General features: G+C 52.0%; 1 protein-coding gene across 1 annotated transcript; it reads right to left on the bottom strand.

The window, feature by feature from the left end:
- Positions 1 to 6,605: 6,605 nt before the first annotated feature.
- Positions 6,606 to 8,765, bottom strand: SP9 (Sp9 transcription factor). The gene is made up of 2 exons (XM_075711349.1): positions 8,745 to 8,765; positions 6,606 to 7,967 (listed from the first exon to the last, which is right to left on the bottom strand). The coding sequence occupies exons 1-2, from the start codon at positions 8,763 to 8,765 to the stop codon at positions 6,606 to 6,608; spliced, it is 1,383 nt and encodes a 460-aa protein (XP_075567464.1).
- Between the last annotated feature and the right edge of the window lie 13,560 nt (positions 8,766 to 22,325).

The following is a 22,325-nucleotide window of genomic DNA, read 5'->3' as shown; positions in this document are numbered from 1 at the left end:
ACTTTCTTCCTCTCCTCACTCACAGGACAAATGGGACTTTCTTTATTACCAGTCCAGTTCTACTTCTTAAAATGGACACTCAAAAGTTTTTCAATATCACACAGAGTATAATATACGGCGGAAGCGACGTGGCTTATCTTTTAAGTGCGTGTGAATGAGTTTGAAAGGGTGAGCCATTAAGAGATGTCATCTGCTTCTTTTAAATGCGATTGCATTAGGTTGCTCCCAGCGTTCTGGCCGTAGGAGCTGGGAGTTAGAGGGCGTGCACAATTCCGCAGAGTCGGGCCCTATAGTAATGGGCGCGTGGAAGCTCTGATTTAGAAAGAACAGGAGGAGACTGCCAAAAGACCCGCACGAACAATTTAAACAAAACCTCTTGTGAAGAATTTATTATCCCTCTGTGTAAGAGAGGATAGAGAATTGTGACAGTGGAAAAGGCATGTTCCGGTAGAACATTTTCGTGTTACCTGCAGCGTGAAAGATATGAGGAATAACCGGTAAGTACTGGAAGGTGCCTCTTCTCCAAAGGAAGGTCTCGTGCTTGCAGGTCTGCCTGATTGTTGTGTGCGCAGCACAGGAATCTGCCCAGCAGTGTCTTGCCGACTGCAGCGCAACCGAGTTCTACCTGTGGAAGGAAGGACAGCTCCACATCTACAGTTGGAGGCATTTTTGTGGGCTCTGCGTTTTGTTCGTTTGCACGTAGTTAAACTGTGCGCTATGTACATCTTGGCTGTTCGCAGAGGAAAAGACTGGCAAACAGCATGGGTTTATTGTGACGGGTGGCCATTGTGAATGAAAATTAAACCTGGAGGTTAATGACGTTTTGGATGTATCTGTCGCAAGGACTGCCAGGTGAAGGAAGAGCTTTGAAACAAAACGCTCGTCCTTGCGACAGCCTTCCTGCTTTCCTCGCAGCCCTCCCAGCCTTGGGGAAGGTCGGTGCGGCTTTGGAGGAAGAGGTCACGGCCCTCGGTGCTTTCCTTAGGCCGGCCTGTCCCACCTCGCCGGCCCGCCGAGCGGCCCGTAGCCTCGGGCGAGGGGCTGGGGAAGGGCTGGGCCTCCTCCACCACCCGCCGGCCTGACAGCCTTGCGCCGGGACAAGGCGGCGGCTTCAAAACCCGACCAGCAGCAGAAGGGCGAGGGCGGCCGGGCCGGCGTTCCCGCCGCTCCCCCCCCGCCAGCCGCGGGGCCCCGCCGCGGGCCCTCCGGGCGCCCCCCGCAGAGCGGCGCCGCCGGCCCGGCCCCGCCCCGCCCCCTGCCCCGGGCAGCCCCCGGGGCGCCGCCGCCCGGGCCCTCAGCGCGGCCGCTCGGCACAGCGCGCCGGGGCCCTGTAGGAGGTGCTGTCGGTTCGCAGATGACGGTAAGAGCATCCCTACTTGTTTTTTCTTTTTTTCTTTTCCCTCTTAAAAGACGCGGAACGGGGCTGCCCCTCCGCCGCACGGCGGGGCTGCGCGGCCGGCGCCCTGGGCGCCGTGAGGCGGCTCCCTCAGCATGGCGGGGAGGGAGCGGGGCCGGCAGCTGGGGCCCCCCGGCGCCGGAGCGGGAGAACTTAGAGCCCAGGGAGGGCCGGCGGCTCCCCGCGGGCGGGCGGGCGGCTCTGGCGGCCGCTCTCCCGCCGCCCGGCCCCGGCGGGCTGCGGCGGGGGCTCGGCCCCGCGCTGGGGGGCGGCGGGGCAGGCCCCCCCCCCCGCCGGCTCCGTCGAGCGGCCCTCGGGGCGGCCGGGGCCTCGCCCGGGGCCGGGCGGCGGCTCCCCGCGGGCGAGGGGGGTCCCGGGCCGCCCTTCAGCGCTGCCGCCCCGCGGACCCGGTCGTTTAAAATTAATGCGGAACCGTCAATTATTACTGTTCCGAAAGTAAATAAACAGGTGACTTCCAGCTCAGGTTCCTGCTTGGATCGTTACAATAAATATCCCTGAAGGAAGCTCTCTATTTATGTTGTCATTGATTAATTCTCGCTACCTCATTTGATTTCGATTTAGAACGATTTGATTCTAATTTAATTAGCATGTAATTTGGATGTACATAATTACTGTAATTATGACATTCAGGTAAGGCAGCTTTAGGCTGAAAGGCAATTTCAAATTTTCTAGCAGCCTACTTTGTACTAGGAAACGGACAAGGACTTCGCGCCCCGCCATCCAAGTAGCAATTAGCGCATCTCGGAAATAGGCACTGCCGCGGGTTTGTGTTAAAACAGCGGCGCGAAGGCGGCGGCGGTGCCTCGCCCGCTGCCCCGGCGCCGGCGGCTGCCCGCCGGGAGCCGCGCCCGGCCCCCCACCCCCCCCCCCGACGGCCGCAGGTGCGGGGCCGGGCCGCGCGGTGGGCGGCGAGCGGTGACACCCCCCCCCCCCCTTAGCGTTCATCGCTAAGGGCCCCCCCGGCGCCCCGTCAGGCGGCGGCCCCGGCGGAGCCGCAGAGGCGGGCCGGCCGCCCCGCCGCGCCCCCGCCGCGCCCCCGCCGCGCCGCCGCCGCCCTCCCCTCAGCGGGCTGCGCGCGCTGCCGCCGCGGGCCCGCCCCGCCCCTGCCGTCTCCCGCACAAGTTCACCCCAGCCCGCCCGCCCGCCCGCCCGCTCCCGGGGGCCCGGCCCCGCCGCTCCCGCCCCCCCCACCCCCCTTCCACCCCCCGCTCCAGCCCCCGCGGCCGAGCCCGTGCTCCCGCCGCCGCCGCCGCCACCTTCTCGCCGCGGCCCGGCCCCCGCCCCCCCCCCCCATCCCCCCCCCCGCCGCGGGCTCCGGCCGCGGCCCCGATCCGGCCGCGGGGCGCGTGGCGGCGCGGGGCGGCGCGTGGCGCGGGGCGCGCCTCTAGGTGGCGCCCAGGAGCCGCCGTGCGGCACGCGCGGGGGCCGCGCCAGGCGCCACCGCAAATCCCGGTGTTCGGGCTTTTTTTTTTTTTTTTTTTTTTTTTTTTTTCTCCTTAAATGTGTTAAGAATGTTATTCCTTGAGGAAATTTGTAGCTAAATTATTCTCACTTAAAATAAACACTTCGCGCAGCAATTACCCGAAGGGGCGGGCTCGCCGTTAGATTCCCTTCATCTGCGTTTTCGGAAGGGTGGGAGAGGACCCTGGCGAACGGGTAATGGCTGCAAATAAATCACAGCTCCCGCACCCGCAGATAAAGTTTCCATTTGAATGGAAGGACGCAATTAAGAAACTGTCCGGGCACGGGATCGGGTGTTTATGTATTATCTCATTAGAACAAAAGCATGAATGTTACCTTTTAAGTGTAAAACGAGCCGTTAGGGCTGTCATTCGCCGCGGGGGGCAGGGGACACGCTTCCTGCCCAACCGGGGACCCGGCGATCGAATGACATTTGCGAAATCGTTTCTCCGGGCATTGCACCGTGTCCCGTCGGTGGGCGGCTGCCGCCCCTGGCTGGCTTTCCGCCGCGTTTCAAGGGGCTCCTCCGGGAGCCGGCGTGGAGCTGCCGCCCGCGAGGCGTGGGAATGGGAAGCGATTGCTCGAGCGAGCCGCAAACGGGAGCCGGGCTCCGCTCACGGGCGAGCCCGGGGGCGAGCGGGGCCACGGCGGCGGGGAGCCCGGCTCGCCGCTCTGCCTCCCGCCCCGTCGGAGCCCGGGAGGGCGTCTCGCCCTTTCCCGGTGCTTCCCTGCGCTCGGGTTAGCGTCTTCCCCCCCTAAAGAGCTGCTGCTGAAGTAGGCATTCAAAAAGTGAAATCGGATTTCTTTTTCGGTTCTCGCACCGGCTGGTCTTTAGTTTTCCTTTGTGTAAAAGTTCCCCAGACCATCTAATTATCGCCGACACGTACGAAAGGATGGCGTCATTTATTTTTAAAAAGGTGACATGCTTGCTATTTTCCCGGTTAAACGAACCGGCTCCGCGGCCCGGAGCTGCTCCCTTCTTGGTTTCTGGGGAGTCTGCAAGTGATGGACGTTTTCTGACCCGAAGGGGCAAAGGCAATGCGAGGAGGTCCTTGATCATTGAGCTGAGAATTGTAACCCCGGCCTGGCAGAAACTGGACCTGGATGGTTTCCTTTGATGTGTTTTATTATAAATCGAAAACAAAGCTGACTTCTGCCCAGCACCCCGCGCGGGTGCATTCCTCCGCAACCCCACGCCAGCCGGCGGGGAGGGAGCCGTGGCCCGCCGAGCCGGCCCGCTGCTCATTTTAGCTCTGCCCGAGCACGGCCCCCTCGCCCGCTCCCCTCGCCCGCCCTCCCCTGCCCGCCGGGGAGCCTGCCGGCGCCCGGCCGGGGGCGGGAGAAAAGGGACCTTAAGGGCCGGGATGCTTTCGGCCAGCCAAAATTCCGGCGCGGCGCTCGGGGAGGGTGCTGCCGGCAGGCAGGGGCGCGGTGCCGCCACCGGGAGCCCCCCTCGCCCCCGGCCGCCCCGCGGGGCTCCCGCCGCCGCCCCGGGCAGAGGCGGTGTCGGCGCTGCCCGGTCGCTTTTGTGCAACAGTGGCGGGGAGGAGGTGGGACGCGGTTATTAGTATTCACGGCAGATGTATTTTCTTTAACGCAACGTCTTTATTCCAGTTGGTGGCCGACAGCAGAATCCGCCGTTTCCCGATGTTATTTGCATTCCCTGTTTTAGGGAGGATTAAAATATTTGTATTCCTCCAATCTGTACCGGGCAGACTAAATTAACTTTTTTTTTTTTTTCCCCCCCTTCACCCCCCCCACCCTTTTTTTTTTTTTTAATAACACAATTATCTCATTTAACAATTTGCCTTTAAAAAAATACTGTGGCTGTTAGGTTGGTGGTCAGGAGACAAAGGGAGTGAAAATAATTTTCATTTCAATAATTGCCTTCTGGTCAATTTAACTGTGCCTTATTTTGAAAGAGCCTGTCTAAATGAGATTCCTGTCCCAAATGTGTTCCCAGGCCTTAGCCCAGCCTTTAATTATTCCTGAGTTTTTTTTCTTCAGAATAAGACGCTGCACTGAGTAATCACAAAGAAGTCAGAGAGCATCCTTGAACCTTTTCAATAGCAGAGCCACTGATATTCAAATAACATGCAAGGACCATTTGACTGCATGGGGACATAAGCATTTCCAATTCACTATTTGCATAGATCAACTGTCTTTGAAAAGGAAAGGAGCAGTTGTCTTCCATAACATTAAAAAGCCTAGTTATCAAATCAAGTGCTTAGTTTGGGGCTTTTAAAACGTTTACATTTTATCTCAGGTTGCCCTTTACCGTTTGACATGCAAATTTGGTGCAGTTAATTTGGACAATTAAAAGGATCTTCAAGGGAGCTTTGTCACCGAGAATATTCGGAGTTTTCCCCGTGGACCAGCTGAGATAAAGTTGGCCAGAACAAATGATGTCTAGGAGATTAATTAGATATTTGATAAGACATGAATCCCTAATAAGGGAATACAAGGCACAGGGGGCTGCTGTGTGCTCTAAGTCAAAATTAATAACATTTAACAAGATTTTCATTTAGGCATGAAATGTCTTTTCCGGAGTACTGACTCTAGCGATTTATTCCCCCGAGATCACCTCCCAACCCAGGCAGCCTTGTGGCGCTAAAGGCTTTTTAAATTAAATAAATAGTTCCTCAGCACAGTTCGGTTGCACTCGATTTTGGGGCCGGTTTCACCAAAGGCGCTTAGGGCTCGGCGTGGGTCCCGGTGGGGGCTCGGTTTAAATTTGGGTTTTTTTGGTTTTGGTTGGTTTTTTTTTTTTTTTTAGGAAAAAAAAAGAAAAGGAAAACAACCCCCAAACTAAGGCAGTTTGAAAAGAGCGACCGGAGCGCCTCAGCGCGCCTGGCTCGGGGGCCGGTTCCTTCCCCTCCCGGCGGTCAGTGCCTGCCGTATTTTTAATCACGGTGGCTGTGAGGAGGATGGGGAGGGGTGCGAGGGCTCCCGCTAAAAACCTGAGCCCTGCGAGGGCTGGGCGGGGGAGAGGAGGGGGCACGAAGAAGAACAAACCCGCGAGTATATTGTTCAGAGTCCTTTAATAATACCAAAATGAAAATATGTCAAGATTTTTTTTTCCATACAGATAAACGCATTTAATTTCTTTAAGAGACCTTAACTTACGTGTGTTTGAGTGAAATGTTAACTCAACATTTTAAATATCTTTTACATATATACTGACTTCCACAAAGTGCATCAGAAATTTAAAATAATAATAATAATAAAAAAAAAGAACCAAACTCCCAAAGCCTCCCTGAATTTCAGGAATTCACCGATTAAAAAAAAAAAAAAAAAAAAAGAAATCCCCAACCCCCCTATCAGATTAACATTTACAAGAAAAATAAGCGAACACGATCTGGTTTGTTTTTTTTTTTTTTTTTTTTCCGTTTGTTTCCTTTTTTGAACCCCATTTATACAGATGTTTATGAGACACAGAGGAGCCGCCTCGGGCTGGCAGTTCGATTTCTCACCTTACGCCTCTCCGAGGGTGCTTTCCTTCCAAGAGAGGAGAGGAGGAGGAGGAAGCGAGGGAAGTGTCACTCGGTGCCCAGCGGCCGGCCGGGCGGGACGGGGGGCCGCGCCTCTGCCCGCCGCCGCCGCCGCCGCGGCCCCGGGGCTGCCGGCGTCCGTCCCTGCGGCCGGCGCGGAGCCGAGTCCGGGCGGCTCCCCGGGGCCCGCCGGCGGCGCGGGGCCGGGCCGGGCCGGGGGCCGGGCCGCGCTGCCCCTAGGAGTCGCCGGGCCCCGCGGTAGGTTCCTTGCCCGGTCCGCGGGCGGCGGCGCCCACCCCGTCGTGCAGGATGAGGTCGGGGGACTCGGAGCGCGGCGTCTCCAGGTTGCTGGCGTCCGTGTCGCTGTCGCTGCCCTTTTTGCCCCCGCCGCCCCCGTTGTGCGTTTTGATGTGTTTGCTCAGGTGGTCGCTGCGCATGAAGCGCTTGTTGCAGACGGGGCAGGCGAAGCGCTTCTCGCCCGTGTGAGTCCGCAGGTGCCGCTGCAGCTCGTCGGAGCGGGTGAAGCGCTTGCCGCAGAAGAGCCAGTTGCAGACGAAGGGCCGCTCGCCCGTGTGCCAGCGCAGGTGCGCCTTCAGGTGCGAGGTCTTGCCGTAGACCTTGCCGCAGCCGGGGATGTGGCAGCTGTGCAGCCCCTTGCGCCGCAGGCTGGCCCCCGCCGGCCCCAGCCGCTCGGCCTCCTGGCAGTTGGGGCAGTCGCAGGTGGCGCGGCCCGAGTAGCGGCGGGCGGAGCGGGCCGAGCCGCCCCCGGCGGCGGCGGCGGCGGCGGCGCCCGAGATCATGGCGCTGGCCGCCGCCACCGCCGCGCTGGAGTCCGTGTAGGAGGGCAGCACGGGCTTGAAGCCCTCCTGGGTGAGCAGGTGCTGGCTGGTGGAGAGCAGGTGCGAGGCGGCCGTGGAGCCCAGGCCGGTGGAGCTGAAGGCGGAGTGGGTGAGGGAGCTGAAGTCGGGGTTGTAGGTGCCCAGCTGGGAGTGCAGCGAGGCCTGGGGGGCGCCCGAGTGCAGCGAGCTCTGCAGCCCCCCCGCCGGGTTCTGCACCTCCAGCCAGGAGCCCGGGTTGGTGTGCACGTCCCACCAGGAGGAGGCCGCCCCGTTGGCCACCTCGCCCGCCGAGAGCGTGGAGTGGAAGCCCGACTTGTACCAGGACTCGTAGGGGTGCGCCATGCCCACCCGCGGGTAGAGGCTCTCGGCCGCCGAGCTGTGCACTTTGGAGATGAAGGCCGACTGCCCGCCGGGCTCCTGCGGGGACACGCCCGCCGCCGCCGCCGCCGAGTTGGAGAAGAGGCCGCCGTAGTCGCTGCTGAAGGCCGACGAGGTGGGCGAGGTGGAGGCCAGGCAGAAGGCGCTGTTGGCCGTGCCCGTGCCGCTGGCCAGTCCGCCGGAGCCCCTGCTCGTGGCCACCGTGAAGCCCGAGAGGCTGGAGCCCAGGTTGCAGCTGGAGGTGGAGCGTTTCCAGGGGTGGAAGCCCCCTTTGGCGAAGGCGCTGGACTCGGGCAGGGTGGTCAGGGGGCTGGTGTTGCCGATCTTGTTGCAGGTGGCGGCCAGCATGGCCAGGGGAGTCGTTCCAAACCTCGGCTCTTCCTGCGGGAGAGACAAAGCCGGCCCGTCAGCCTCACCCCCTGCCGCCTCGCCGGGCTCCCGCGGGGACGCGGCGGCGCGGGTGGAACCGCGGCGCGACGAGCGGCACCGCGGAAAAGTTTTTTTCTCGTGTTTTGGGCGCAGGCTCCAGCCCTGCCCCGCTCGGCACAGCTCGTTTTCCGCCGGGGACCGGCCTCGCCGCCCGAGGCATCTACACGGGAAGCGGATCGCGGCGGGGACGGGCGACACGCGTGTTCCCAGAGGGCGGCTCGGGACGCCCCGCGCAGCGCCGGGCTGCTCCAGCCCGCCGCCGGTGAGCCCAAAACCCCGTGGGAACGAAATGCGGCGTCTCCTCGGGCCACCGCGCGGGAGCGGCGCAAAACCGAGACGGCAGGAAGGCGAGCGGGGTGCGGAGCCTCCCGGCCGGCGCCGCTCGCCACGCCGGGCCAGGAAAAAATCTTGGGAAATTTACCGTAGCGCTTCGAGTTTTAAAAAGGAGAAGAAAAAAAAAAAAAAAAAGGAAAAAAATTAGAAAGCGAGACACAGCACAAGCAGCCCGACTTCTCTCCGTCCGAGCGAGTTTCCCGACTAAACTCTTTGCGAGCGACCCGATGGGAAGCCCGCGGCCGGGTCCCCCGAGGCGGGTCGGGGTTCCCTCTCGCCCGCGGGATTTTCGCGAGGGGCAGCCGCGACGGCGGCGGCGGCAGCAGCAACAGTTTTCCCAGAGGGCAGCGAAGCCGCTGCCGCGAAGCCGCGGGGAAGCGCGGCGTGCCGACTTACCCCGAGGATAGACGTAGCCATAGCACGTCGCTGGGCTGGGCGGCGGGGCGGAGGGGGACGGCGCTCGGTGTGCGCCCCGCGCTGCCCGGCGGCACTAAGGACACTCCGGCGCGGCGGGGCTAAACTCTGCCTAAGTGCGGGCAGCGCCCGCTTTGAAGTACCGCTGGCGGCGGCGCTCGCCCAATGAGGGCGCGGGCGGAGCGGGCCGGAGCGGCCCGGCAGCCAATCAGGCTGCGCGGAGGTGCCGGCGCCGGGGCGCGGGGCGCGTGCCAGTCAGCGCGCGGGGAGAAAACTCCCCGCTCCGGACTGCGGCGATCGCGCTGCAATTAAGCACGAACCGCCGGCTGCGGGGCGGGGGGGGGGGGGGGGACGGGACGGGACACACACGACACGACGCTGCCCCGGCCCCGGCTGGCCGCGGGGAGAGCCGCAGAGGGCAGGAGTTGGAGAGCGGGGGGTGAGCGGTGGCGGAGGGCTGGTGTCACTCCTGACGCCGCTCCGCCGCCGCCCGCAGACTGGGCAGGAGGTGTCGCATCCCCCGCTGCTTGCTCAGTCACCTGCGGTCCTGGCGCCCAGTAAACCGTCCCCGCGTTGCTTTTACTCGCCCAGGCCCTTCGCTTCCCTCACAGGCCGCTGGGCAGCTGTCCGTGCTGGACGCAAATAACTTTCACGGCGCCTAACGGCGCTTTCCGAAAGCAGGTTCATTTTTTGGTTTTGCTTTGCCAAGTACTAGAAGTGATTCCGGGCGCAACGTATTTCTTACTTGCTTTGCGAAATGGAACTGAGGAGGCTTTGTAGTTACATAAAGCGCCAAAAAATCCGAAGGCAGGGAACCGACAGGCATCCCTCTGCTCTGGTACCGGGGCGGGAAGGGGGGCGAGGGGCATATGACATCCTGTCGCTTCAGAGAGCGCCTTTTATTTCACAGAGTAATAATCCCCGGGCAAACACTTGGCAAGTCACATTCGCAGCCTGCAGCACGTTTTCATATAGCCCCGTGGCAACTGCTGCTAATGGCAGGAGGCTCCCTCCCTGCCAGCCGTGCTAGGGCGCTGCTGGAATGAGCCTCCCCGGCACTCGCCTGTGGCCTCTGCACTGTGCACGCTCCACACGCCCAGTGAGCGACAGAGACTTTACCTGCTCTCTGCATGTGCGAAATGTAAGTCCAGACCTCGGCTCCTCAAGGTCTTGCGAGCTAGTCCCTTTGATTCGTAATTATTGGAGGCTTCCTGAGTAATTGGCTAGAACTTGCCCGTACTGTGTCCGCGGAAGATCAGTAGGCGCGCAACTTTTCGTCATTGCGATCGTCTCTGGAAGGCTGGGAACAGGAGCTTTTTTTCCCTCAGCTTCTGCCGTCCCCAGTGCAGCTGGGTGCAGTTCTGAACCAGAAAGACGAGTGCGTTCAAGCAACGCCGGGCGCTCGCTCTGCGTTTGAGTCAATATTTCCTTCTCCTCGGTGCCGCCTCAGCCATCCAGTGTAAAACCTCCTAGCAGATGCAAAATAGGCATCGCTAAGGAGCAAGAGGGAGCAACCGCCAATTTGAGAGGATTTCGCTTCTCTTTCTTTACCTGTTCCGATATATAATTTTTTTTTTTCGGTGCTTAATAAGGCGGGCATTGCGTTTGTTGTACATGGTGTTATGCAATCTGCAGACGCCTGCCACGCTAGGGAAGGATGTCCCTGGAGATTACCTTTTATTTAAACGTCTAAGGCTATTTTCAAAGGGCGCTCGCCTTTTTGTCGCGCCGCGTATTAACCAGAGTCGGGACAGTAGGAGGAAATACAGTTCTGCGCTTAATGCTTTCCACATTGACTCGCAGCCAGCGCAGGGGTCCGGGGAGCGCATTGCAAAGCCTTCCTCCGACAGCTCTGCCGGGAGCAGAATCATAAGCGGCGGCTTCCCCAGGGGGCTGGACCGCTCGACGGGCGGAGGCGGCTGAGAGCGGTGGCGGGGGGAGCGACATAACCCCCGCGGGCCAGGCGAGGAGTCCGGCAGGGGCACCCGGAGCAATCGCCCAACAGGTGACTCCTTCCCTCCGTCCCTCCCTCCGTCCCTCCCTCCCTCCTTCCTTCCTTGCCTCCCTCCTTCCTTCCTTCCTTTCCTTTCTTCCTTCCTTGCCTGCCTGCCTGCCCTTCCTTCCCTTCTTCCTTCCTTCCTTGCCTCCCCTCCTTCCTTCTTTTCCTTCCTTCCTTCCCTCCCTCCCTCCTTCCTTCTTAGCTTCCTTCCTTCCTTCTTAGTTTGCTTGCTTGCTTGCTTGCTTGCTTGCTTGCTTCCTTCCTTCCTTCCTTCCTTGCCTTCCTTCCCTCCCTTCCTCCCTTCCTTGCCTCCCTTCCCTCCTTCCTTCCTTCCTTCCTCCCTTCTCGCCTTCCTTCCTTGCCTTCCTTCCCTCCCTTCCTCCCTCCTTGCCTCCCTTCCCTCCTTCCTTCCTTACCTTCCTTTCCTCCCTTCCTCTCTTCCTTGCCTCCCTTCCCTCCTTCCTTTCCTTCCTTTCCTTCCTTTCCTTCCTTCCTTCCTTCCTTCCTTCCTTCCTTCCTTCCTTCCTTCCTTCCTTCCTTCCTTCCTTCCTTCCTTCCTTCCTGCCTTCCTTCCTTCCTTCCTTCCCCCCTTACCTTCCCCCCCTTACCTTCCCCCCCTTACCTTCCCCACTTCCCCCCCTTACCTTCCCCCCTTCCCTTCCCCTCCTTCCCTGCCCTTCCCTTCCCTTCCCTGCCCTTCCCTTCCCTTCCCTTCCCCTCCTCCGGGGGGAACCCGCTCCCTCCCGGGAGGCTGCCGAGGCGGTCGCCGAGCGGCGGCGAGGCGCCTGCGGCCAGGGCCGGGGCGGCGGGGGGAGAGGGCTCCTTGCCCCGGCCGCGGGGGCCGGGGGGGGACACACGACCCCGCCGGCTGGGGGGCGGGCGGGGAGCGGGGCGTTCGGCAGCGCTGCCCCCGCAGCGGCGAGTGAAGGCATCCGCCCCGCGGCCGGGCAGGGCCGGCGGTGCTGCGCTGCGCTGCGCTGCGGGCGGGCGGGCGGCTCGGCCGCACCGGCCCCTCCGCGCCCCCCGCGCGGCGGGGAAAGCGGCGAAGCCCGCGGAGGCGAGGCGGGCGGCGGCGGAAGGGGGAGCGCCGCCCGAATCTTGAGGGGGTCAAGTGTTCCGTGACAGATTTTCTCAGACTCCCCAAATCGAGTTTTTAAACAAAGATCAACGTGTTATGCTAAAGTGTTGAGCTGACTGTTAAAACATTTGGGGGGATAATGACAACGTAACAAAGGCCTGGTTTGGAGTGAATCATCACCCTTTTAAAAGTTAAAGCAATTTTCAGGAGAATAGCTTTCAGCAAATGCTTTACATTATTCAAAACGGCCAAATAATGCTCTATTATAGCGCCTGAATGCTGCCAGTCAGCCCGTAAGTGCAATTTGTGCGAAGGCTCGGTGCCTTCTCTCCACTTCTTTATAAAGAGGTGAATATAAAACAATTTCTTCCAAACCCAGACAGAGAGCACGAAAATTGCTTCCCTTTCTGCAATCAGGGCAATTTAACTGGAGTGCAATTAGCACTATTAAATGTCGATTCTGCATAAACAAATCTGACTAAGAAGCGAAAGTGGGGTGAGAACCTCATATAAACTGAAACTGATTTTTGAAAATTATGTATCCGGGTCCTTCACAATTGATCCGTGACGTTTTCATCTCGGAATATATTTACATCATAAATACATTACGGTTAAATCAACATAAATCTTTTAAAAAAACCCACCCTCAATATGCATACTAATAAAGAAGAATAGCCTAATTAAATGCAACAGTTCACTTCCTTTGAACAGTATTGTTTCCCATCTTCCCTTTACGCGTGTCTTTTGATCTGTGCAACTACTTAAGTTGCTGTCTTTAGGAGGTAAAGCTGGGAAACAATTCGTTCATTAAAGCTGATTGGGAGGCTCCTGGGTTCATATTCAAGAGCGTCAGATGAAATGGCTCTTCTGTTCAAACAGAGCTCTGGGAAAGAGCTGCCAAATATTTTCCAAATAAATCGATTTAAGAGCAGTTAAATGTAAGGTTACTGTACAATTTCCCCCGAATCCTAGGAGGGGCACGGAGTTTTACCCATGGATGTTACGGGTGGGAAAGGGGCAAACCCTTCCAAGTTCAAGAGAAGCAGCCTCATTTTCTGCCAAACAGAAGGGACGTGCGCAGGAAACAGGCAAACTGCTCATCGCCGAGACAAATAATTGCGTCCTGCCAGATTTTTTTTTTTTTTTTTCCCAGCAACAGGACTTCCATGCGACACCCTCCCCCCAATTACACTTTTCATTTACGTGAGCTTGAAACCACCATTGATTATCAGAGCAACGCAGAGGGGGACCTGGGGATAAATTAATAACTTCAGTTAAGAAAAGGCTTCCCCACTATTCTGCCCAAGAGTAGATATTAAAAGGGGGAAGGATATGCAGAGACGGTGTTAAAATACAGACCTCGGCGCCTGTTGAGCCCACTGAATTCTTTCTGCTGTAGAGTTTTTCAGTTGCGGGCAAAGATGAAGCACAGCTTTTGATTAGAAGGAAATCTTTTATAGTTAATAAAAAGGGAATGAGCACTGGGATCACGCAGATGATGGAAATTAAGTGAAAATTATGGCACTCTCCCAACAATTTCTGCTGGAGCTTTCGTATGCTGTTTGTTACATAACGCCCCCCCCCCCCCACCCCCCCCCCCCGAGCCCCGAGGTGGAGCATCAGCCTGGGCTCCATCTCCCCCCTGGGCTTCAAGGTGACACTATTTAGGAGTAACAGGGCGACCCGCATTGCCCTGCGGTTTAAAAAAAAAATTAAAATAAAAAAAAAAAAAAATCTGCGCGGTGTTTTTAGGAATCCTCTCGTCTACTGAGCGCAGTCAAAAACGTGGCTGTGGGACCAATTCTCTTCCGCCAAATTGATTTGGACCGTGTGTTTCAAAGCTCCCTCGTTCTGCCTGTCTCAGCCGAAGACAGGTTAACAATTCAAGGGAAGACTAGTGTCAAAGGAAGGAAGGTGACTGCAGACTGTATGATGATTTTAATTACTACAATTATTGGAAGATTATTCAACAGCATCATAGATTTGTTTTCTGCCTTGGTAGGAAAGTCTGAGGAACGTTGCACGAGGAACACTGTACGAGGATTTTCTCTCTCGGTTCGCATGCTTTCCAGGGCTGCTGCGGTGCGTAGGTTACACACGACAAGCTCAGGCTGCGGCAGGTTTGAAATTCAGCCAGTGCTAGCGTTCATCAAGCTTCCTTAAAACGAAGGTGTTTCTAAATAGAAGGAGTTTAATTAGTAAACGCTTGGACCCACGTTTACAGAGCGTAAAACCACCCTTTCACACAAGTCTATTAAAGAAGCTCTGATGACTTGGTAATTGGCTCTGTATTTTGAGCGGAGGAGCAGCGGCCGCAGCCGGTAGCTTGGCAGCCTGCCGGCAGCACTCCCGCCCCGCCGGGGCTCTGCCCGGCCGCCGCCGCTTCTCCCGGCCCGGCTGGCCCCAGGCGAGGGCCACCAGCACCACCAGCACCACCAGCACCACCGCCAGCACCACCACCGCCAGCACCACCACCACCACCACCACCACCACCACCACCACCACCACCAGCAGAACCTTGCGGGTGAGAGGCAGGAGAGCAAGGCGTCTGCCTCACCAGAGCATCCTCGCAACGGGAGGAGTCCCGTCCCCACGTTTCTCCCAGTATCCCGCTTCTGCTGCCGCCCTAGCTTTTTAGATCACGTTTTTAGCCGGGCATGACTCAGAATGTTGGCTGTGGTTAAGCAAGCTGTCTATCTGCAGATAGAGAGATGTGGGAGCGTAATAGGCAGGATGATTGACGTTACAAAGTTCTCTTCGGTCCACGATGACCAATAAATCCTCCCGCAGGTTTCGCCCGTTAATGAATTGCTGGTTTGGAAGAGGGAAATACGCTGGACCCCCCATTTGTATGTTCCCCTCTCCCCCCCTCCCCCCTGTCCTGGGATTAGGGCGAGGGAAGACTGGGAACCGTTCATTGTGCTCCTTCTGTGTTCTGTAATTACTGGAGCTCAGGCTTAAGGTGAATTTCAGCTCAGATCATGAACCATTTCACGTTCAAATGCAAGCTTGCAGTACTTTTCTAGTGGCAATTAGGAGCCTATTACAAGCCATTAGATTGATCAATGTACCTTAAACAATGTGAATGATTTATATGGCAAAGAAAAAAACCTTCTTACATCCATTGTACTGTTCCAGCGACCAACCTGGCCCTGTGTCTCCATTCATCACGGCTTTAAACGACAAAAGCGATTTATTTAGAAAACTTACATGCAAAGAAACAGGCTCAATTCCTTCGTCTGGAAGGGTATCCGAGCTTTATCTGTCTTTATTGTCAAGAGACGTAGGCTGGAAGAATTCAGGCATATGGGGGGAGGAGGGGAGGGGTGGATTTGCTGATTTCCAAACGGATTAATTCACCTTCTACCTGAAAGAAGGAAACAAAGAGATTCCTGACTGCCTCCTAAACAAGCCCCTAAGCTGCTGTGCATATGCAATGCAAGGAGGAAAACAGTGGCTTACACACGCGTTTAGCAAAGTGTTTGGGTAGCTTTTTGTAGCCTTTTCATGACATTGGGGGGACAGAACCACGAGCCCTGGAAGTTCTAAGGCAGCTGTGGAGCGGAGAGCGGGCTGGGATGTGCTAGGTGAAGGAGGAGGGGGTATGCGTAGCCTTCTTCACCATGGATAATTATTCTAATCATTCTACAACGAAGAAATTACAAAATATCAGCTGCTATCAAAGCCAGAGCAGCCGCCCTGTAGGCCTTGGGTCCGTCTGGTTTTGTCTCCTTTCAGAAGACCCAGGGAACCTCTCGCGCCTGGGAAATTCCTCCCAGCTCCTGGCAGCCCCAAAGCGAGGGGCTGGGAGAGGCTGGTGGCTTTGCGCTTGCCAGCAATTTGTTAGGGGTACAGACATCGAGGTCGGAAGGAATAGGACCATACTTTGCCACTCATTCAATGGGCGGCCTCTGTTTCTCGCATTTTCCTTACCTTTTTCCTAACCTTATTCACCTTGCTACTTAGCACTGCAAAATTACTGTCTTCTCTATAGCTACAAAGTGACCAAATGAATCTTTGGCTTGGTGTTAAACAGTTCTGACATGTTCTGAATTAAAACTACTGAGAAAAAAGCCCACACATGTGAACGAACTAAGCCGTTCTTTAAAATGGGACTTTGATGGGACCAGTGTAACTGGTGACAGTGTTTGTTAGAAAAAAACCCAACACATTTGTAAGTCTTAGTTCAGCAGGAAATTTATTTTGAGTTATCACATGAAGGAGAATGTTGTTCATTTAAGAACCCAATTATCATCTGTGTTTCAGTAACAATCTGGTCTACTATTTTCTACGTTCTGGTCTCTGGAAATCACTGCAGCGCTTGTCAAAAGTCACCACTTCATCACGTCATTTTCTGCGAGGAGGTAAGCACCCAGCGCATCAATATCGGTACAAGGAAAAGAAACAAGGGATGGGTGTCGAGTCCTATCAAGAGATACCACCCTTTTGTGACAAAGCACGGATATAGCCACTTCAGAATCTGATTTTCCAAGTTGTCCATATGGGATTGAGACTATTCACTTACTTCTCTAGTTATCAGCTGCTTGCTTTCTTGATAAAAAGGGTTTAGTAAGATGCAATGTCTACCATGTAAACTGAATGATAGATGCAAAAGGAATAACAGCTGTCCTCCCCCTTCCCTATGGGAGATCCCATAACGAGAGGAGGAGTGTTTCTACTGAGTCTGTCACATACTAAACCCCGTTCTTCCCTTTCTTATAGACCCTACGCCATCAAGAGCTTAACCCATAGAATCAGCAGTGTGTCCTGCTTATCTTAAACTTGTTCTTTTTCATAGAGGAGCCATGAAAGAAGAATAAAAGATGCAGAGGCCTCTTTCAAAGGTTTTGTAGAGCTTGTCCATTTAGTCACATTGTGCTTTAAAGTATTACTCCTTTTCCAGAGCTTTGTATTTGTCACTTTGCCCAGGAGAATTGCTGGGCCAACTTTTTCAGGACAGGTTCTGGCCTTCCTCTACTTTAAGTATCTCTACAAACAGTCTACTTAAAGGGCTTTCTGCAAGCCTTAACCTACACGTGTATACCCTGTTGTACAAAAACAACCTATGCTTCCTAACACGCTGCTTCAGGCACTTACATTCCATCTGGGTTGCATTGCCCTTTAATTATCAGTCTTCTTATTGTGATCAAGTGAACTTTTACTAATCTCCACATTTATTGTTAAGGTAAATAGATGCTGGTTTTAATCAATATGGAGGGCCACACCAATGCAGTGCAAAGTAACTTAAGTCAACTGTAAAGAATTCAGTGTGTGTATAATTACAGAGGACGTCAGCTATTCACTGCAGTCTAATTCAGTGTCTCTTTAGAGACAGACCTCTTCCTTTTCCCGGGTCCCACTCTCACCTCCTTTGCTCCCCGCCGCCCCGCAAAGCAGGCAAGAGGAATACAGCGCAGGCCAAGCACGCGGCAGCCCTGCTGAACTTCAGGCTGTTTAGCGGACTGAAACTGCTAGGTGAATATATGCATGTGGGTACAATACAACACCTTCTGCCAACAAAAAAGATTGATTGCATCTTGGCGTTGGTATTAAATGCGTTGTTATCAGAAGAAGCTGAAATAATGCATGCAGTCACTTTAAAAGAAAGCAGGTTTCCTTTGCGAACATACCTATTATTTCAATAGTACTTGAGAACTATTTCGATAGTGGCCAGGTTGTTGCTTACTAAAATACATTAGAATTGAATACGTATATATCGAGGTTTTTTCTTAATTTTAGTTTGAATTATTCCTGAAGTTCTCATTAAATTTACCATTTGTAAAGGACAGATTAAATGAAAATGGCTTTTAGAAAAATAGAGCTGGAAATTATTTTGGCCTTTCTGACCTGGGAGAGGTGATAATTTGCAGCAGCACTAGATACTGGACATGTCTGACATTTTAGGTATTCCCTCACAGTTTCAGACCTTTGTACAGATGAACTCCGTCTGGGACAACCCAGCAGTCAACTTCTTGTTACCTTAATGTAAATGAGAAGACTACGGCTGTCTTAAGCAATCTAGGCGGACAACACCAACGGAAAATGAAACTCAGGCAAGGGCAATGCTAAGAAAAGAATGTCTATTATCCACAATAATGCTCCTAACATTTTCTAAACAGCCATTACCTGTGTCTGTCCATAATTGTCCTTGTTACAGTAACGGTGCAATCTTTCTTTCAGAACACTTACAGAAATCTCTCTCCACTGACTTTTCCAAATGTAAACAACCTATACAGCATTTTCTAATGTAAAACAAATGTGGTAAGTACGTCCCACATTAAAGAATCACTTTGACTAGAATGTCTGAAATGCTCAAGGGATTTTTGGGTGCATCAGAAAATACCACCATTTGCTTTCAGTTTCCAAACGCGGTCCCATATATACATAGGAGTGTCGGTAGCAGTAGCACATTGTTGCTGAATTTGGATGGTCGCAGAGAACACATAGCTCACTTTCTCTTTGCAAAGTGATGCAAAATAAGCTGTTATGGATTTTTGCTGTCTTATATTTCTCATGGCATTTATCGCACAGGAACATGACTAATTTTCAATGTTGACACTAACAAACATTTGTCTATTTAGAAAACAACATGACTACAAAATTCCCAGTTACAGTAAAACAACTAGAAGCCCCCATCTATATCGCCCTGCCCCCCTGTTTGTAATCCTGCTAGATAAACCATGTTAGTTACTCTCATTACAATGGGACTCTGTAAATGCAGACCGTTAAGCACTTCAAAGGGATTGAAAGCGGTGAAACAAAATGCAAGTTTCACATTTCTAAAATCTCATCTCCGTATTAAGAAATAGGACGTTCACAATTTCTATGTGGTACTTACACAGTGTAACTTGACCCTCCGTTATGCAGTTTGGAGGAAATGTAGCAAAGCTTGTAGGTTTGTTCAGCCTGAGACAAGTACCACAAAAATGTGTGCTGTTTGTCTGGTTTTTTTGTAAATATGATGGCTGAAAGCACAGGTCTAAGGGGAGGAGGTGGCAGTGTCCTCCAGCTCTTTCATATTATTGCTGTACATCCATCAATATGTAAAATCAAGTAGTGAGACCTTTTGGTCATTACCCAAGTTGTTATGAGCTAACTTCAACAGAAGCTTTACCTGAGTGAGGGCTACATCCTCCTATTCAAAGTAAGATGTTGAAGTTAGCGCGTGTAGGAACTTGCACTCGTTCAGAGAAAATTTTCTGAAAAATTGTAAAGTGCAAAGTACAATTTCAGGCTTTGGAAAGGTACGTTGCTGCATTCTGCTTTAACTCCTGAGACTGTTTTGGAACTCTGTTTTCCCAGCAGTTGGGAAGGTGCTAATTCCCAGACCGCAGAGACGCGATATCGCGTTTTTCGAGAGAGTAGCTGTGGTGCCCGCCAAGAGACTGGCCATATCCCATGAAGCAACAGGAGTGCAGGAACACCTCTTTGTGCCGAAAGTGCAGACTAGAAATGCTACAAAATGTGGTTTCATTGCCATGTGAGGGAGGGACTCAGACCATGTAACACTGGACGTTCTAGAGATGTGTAAAAATCTGCGGTATCTGGGGTTTTGCAGCTCTAAGACTGAAATTCTACAAACACAAACTATTTGCAGATGGTGTCTTACCTGAGCATGCACACTCACACTTGTGGCTGCACAAGGAAGAGGGAGGGGATGTCTGTAAATAAACTGCTTAAAAAGAAAAACAAATAGTCAAACTAGCAGCTTGGTAGTTTGATATTCGATTGCCTTTTGTTACAGTATTTTTCAAATAGCTGTTACCATAACAACATAACGTATTTTTCTTTTAATTTTTTTTAGCTGTTTGGAAAAAAAAATATTCTTGCCAGAATTCTTCCGTAATAGCTTCCATTAACTGCAGTGACTTCTACTGGGGAGGCCAGTGCTGATGTCTCCTGCTGTCACAAGTCACTCACAAATCTAGCAGATGTTTTGTTTAATAAGGCCAATTTGAGCTTTATAAAACATGTTGTGTTTTTTTTCCATCCCCAAAGAGCAAATATCTGTTAGGACGGGATTCAGAACTGATCATTTGCCAGGAGACAAGGCACTTGATACCTGTCAGCAGAATGTGTCCCACACTTGAAAAACTAGATCAGACCGAACTGTAAAGATTTGCCTTTAACATAGCAATAGGGTTACAAATACCAAGAGGTAGACCTTAGAGACATATATATATATAAACAAAAAAAAACAAAAACAAAACAAAAAAAAAAGCGAAGGAGGAGGAAAGGAGGTACAAATCCTTTAGGAGGTCTGTATTTTTTCCCCTATTCTACTGTACATATTCTGCTAAACTCTTAAGGTAAATGCTGTAGATGAGAGTGGTTTATCGCAATCAAACAAAAGTTACTATAAAAACAATTGGAAAAAGCCAAGGAAAAGGAATCCACTTTAAACATTGATGCTGCCCCAGAAACACTGGCAATTTTATTTTGGATTCCAGTAATTTGCATGACTAAGAAATAATCACCTTTCCACGCCCTCCACACACCTGACAATGGCAAACATGTCCAGATTATTATATATTTAATAATTTATCTGCTAGTACCATCTTGTTTCTGGAAACAGGGACAAAACTATTTATTTTTGCAAGGCTTATTTTATAATCAGCTTTTTATAATTTTGTAATCAGCTAGAACCATGTTTTAGTGTAAGTTGTTTGATTTTTTTAAGCAGTTAACCCAGAATAAGAAAAGGTTCCATGAATTACTTCAATGTTGTTATCTAAAATTTCTCAGAGGAGAAGAGAATTTAACTATATGTTATTTGTATGTTGATTACCTGGGTCAAAATGACTAGCAGCTAGGCAGCCAATACTGGCATGTTACTTTTCTAGGGGAGGCGTGCAAGTGTGTACAGCCATATGTATGCATGTATGCCCATGTTTTCTTTGTACTAGCTAAAAAGAATATTTTTAAAATCTTTAAAAGTAAAAAATGTTGCTAGACAATGTGCTTTAATTTCCATACTCTTTTCCATAAATTTGCATTCACAAGAGTAGTTTAAACTAATTCCAGAGAATATATTTCAGGTTTGTACAAGTGTAAGTGACATTGTAAAATTAAGTAGTTATCTGGTCATAAGGCTTCAGTGAGACTACTGCTGTAAGATCGAATCTTCTGGTTAGTTTGTGAAGGTATCAAACATTTCAGCGAACCTGAAAACAGCAGTGTTGGAAACAGCATCACAAATCCTGTCGATCTATTTAAAATTCAGAATAGATAGCAATTTTTTCCTGTGTAGTTCACATTTTTTTTTTCTAACATGTAGTTGAAAGTATTTCTGTAAGTAAATTAATTTCCCCCACATTTCACTGTATTCAAAAGCGTACACACATTGACGTATTTCCACTTTTAAGAATGCTAATTCCGCTTTTAAGAATGCAGCAGATCCAGCATTAGACTGTCTGCTGGAGTATTTCTTTCTGGTTTACAGCAACAGAGCTATATCGGGGTTGATCTAACAGTCCTTGATCACACATCACTTGATATAAAAAGGTGAAAGTGGTACTACAGACGCCTGCAATTTGATTGATAATGTTAAGAATGTTCACCCACACCACTGTCCGCTAGATTTTTATTTGCTGCAGTGAGGTTACTCAGTCTGAGATCATTTCATACAGGCAACAAATCCGCAGTTTTGAAATCAAGTGACAAAGTACTACATGCTCCTTATTTATGCTCCATATTGGTTGTACGTGCAGGTAAAAAATGTTAATGAGATGTATTAAATTTATTAACAACTAAAATCTCTGCATTCACTCTGCTATAACTAGGATTGAGAAGACAAGCTTTAAACAAAAAGAGCTTTCATACCCTGCTCTGGTGTGACCAGTCGTAGGTTGCTCTAGGACTCATAACTACTGAGGGGACTTTTGAAATGGGTGCTATTTGAACTTCTGAGCATGGTCTATAATCTTGCTTAATAATTACATCAACTGTGACAGTTTAATTCAGTGTAGGTATCCAAAACTATTTCTGAAATTAATAATAGGAAGGCTTTATAGCTTGTGCATGTCAAAAGTTATAAGACAAGTCTCATCATGGAACTTAACTATTTTAACATGACTTTTAAAATAATCCAACAATTTAAAACAATTACATAACATTCTTTCTTTCTGACTTTCAAAACAAAAAATGTTTCATTGCATTTATAGGGTTGAATATAGTTAAGTGACCGCTACAAAGGGCTTCCTCTTTGAAGTGTTCTCTGAAGAGAGCTTCAAGGCAGCTGAGTGTCTCAGATTGTGATTTTGTAAGGTTTTGATGCTAGAAAATTGTTTAACAAACAGCTCCAAAATATTTAGATTTTGATTAATAACACACAGTGCCGTGGTATTTAAATAAGATAAAGTATGAAATCTACCATGTGGCAGAAGAGTATGTGTTCCACATGGTTAGGAGAATAGGAATGGGGCCATACCAATATCTGAGCAGGAGGTAAACAGTTATACAAAGCCAATTAAACCATTCTTTAGCC

This window comes from Pelecanus crispus, chromosome 5 (assembly GCF_030463565.1).
Source record: "Pelecanus crispus isolate bPelCri1 chromosome 5, bPelCri1.pri, whole genome shotgun sequence".
Taxonomy (NCBI): domain Eukaryota; kingdom Metazoa; phylum Chordata; class Aves; order Pelecaniformes; family Pelecanidae; genus Pelecanus; species Pelecanus crispus.
The sequence above is the reverse complement of the archived record's forward strand: the minus strand, read 5'-3'. Positions and strand labels throughout refer to the sequence as shown.

What these genes read in the sequence shown, in the direction of transcription:
- SP9 (XM_075711349.1), bottom strand. Translation starts at nt 8,765, where the DNA reads ATGGCTACGTCTATCCTCGGG. An exon ending in TGGCTACGTCTATCCTCGGG is followed by an intron (nt 7,968 to 8,744) that starts GTAAGTCGGCAC and finishes TCTCTCCCGCAG; the next exon opens with GAAGAGCCGAGGTTTGGAAC.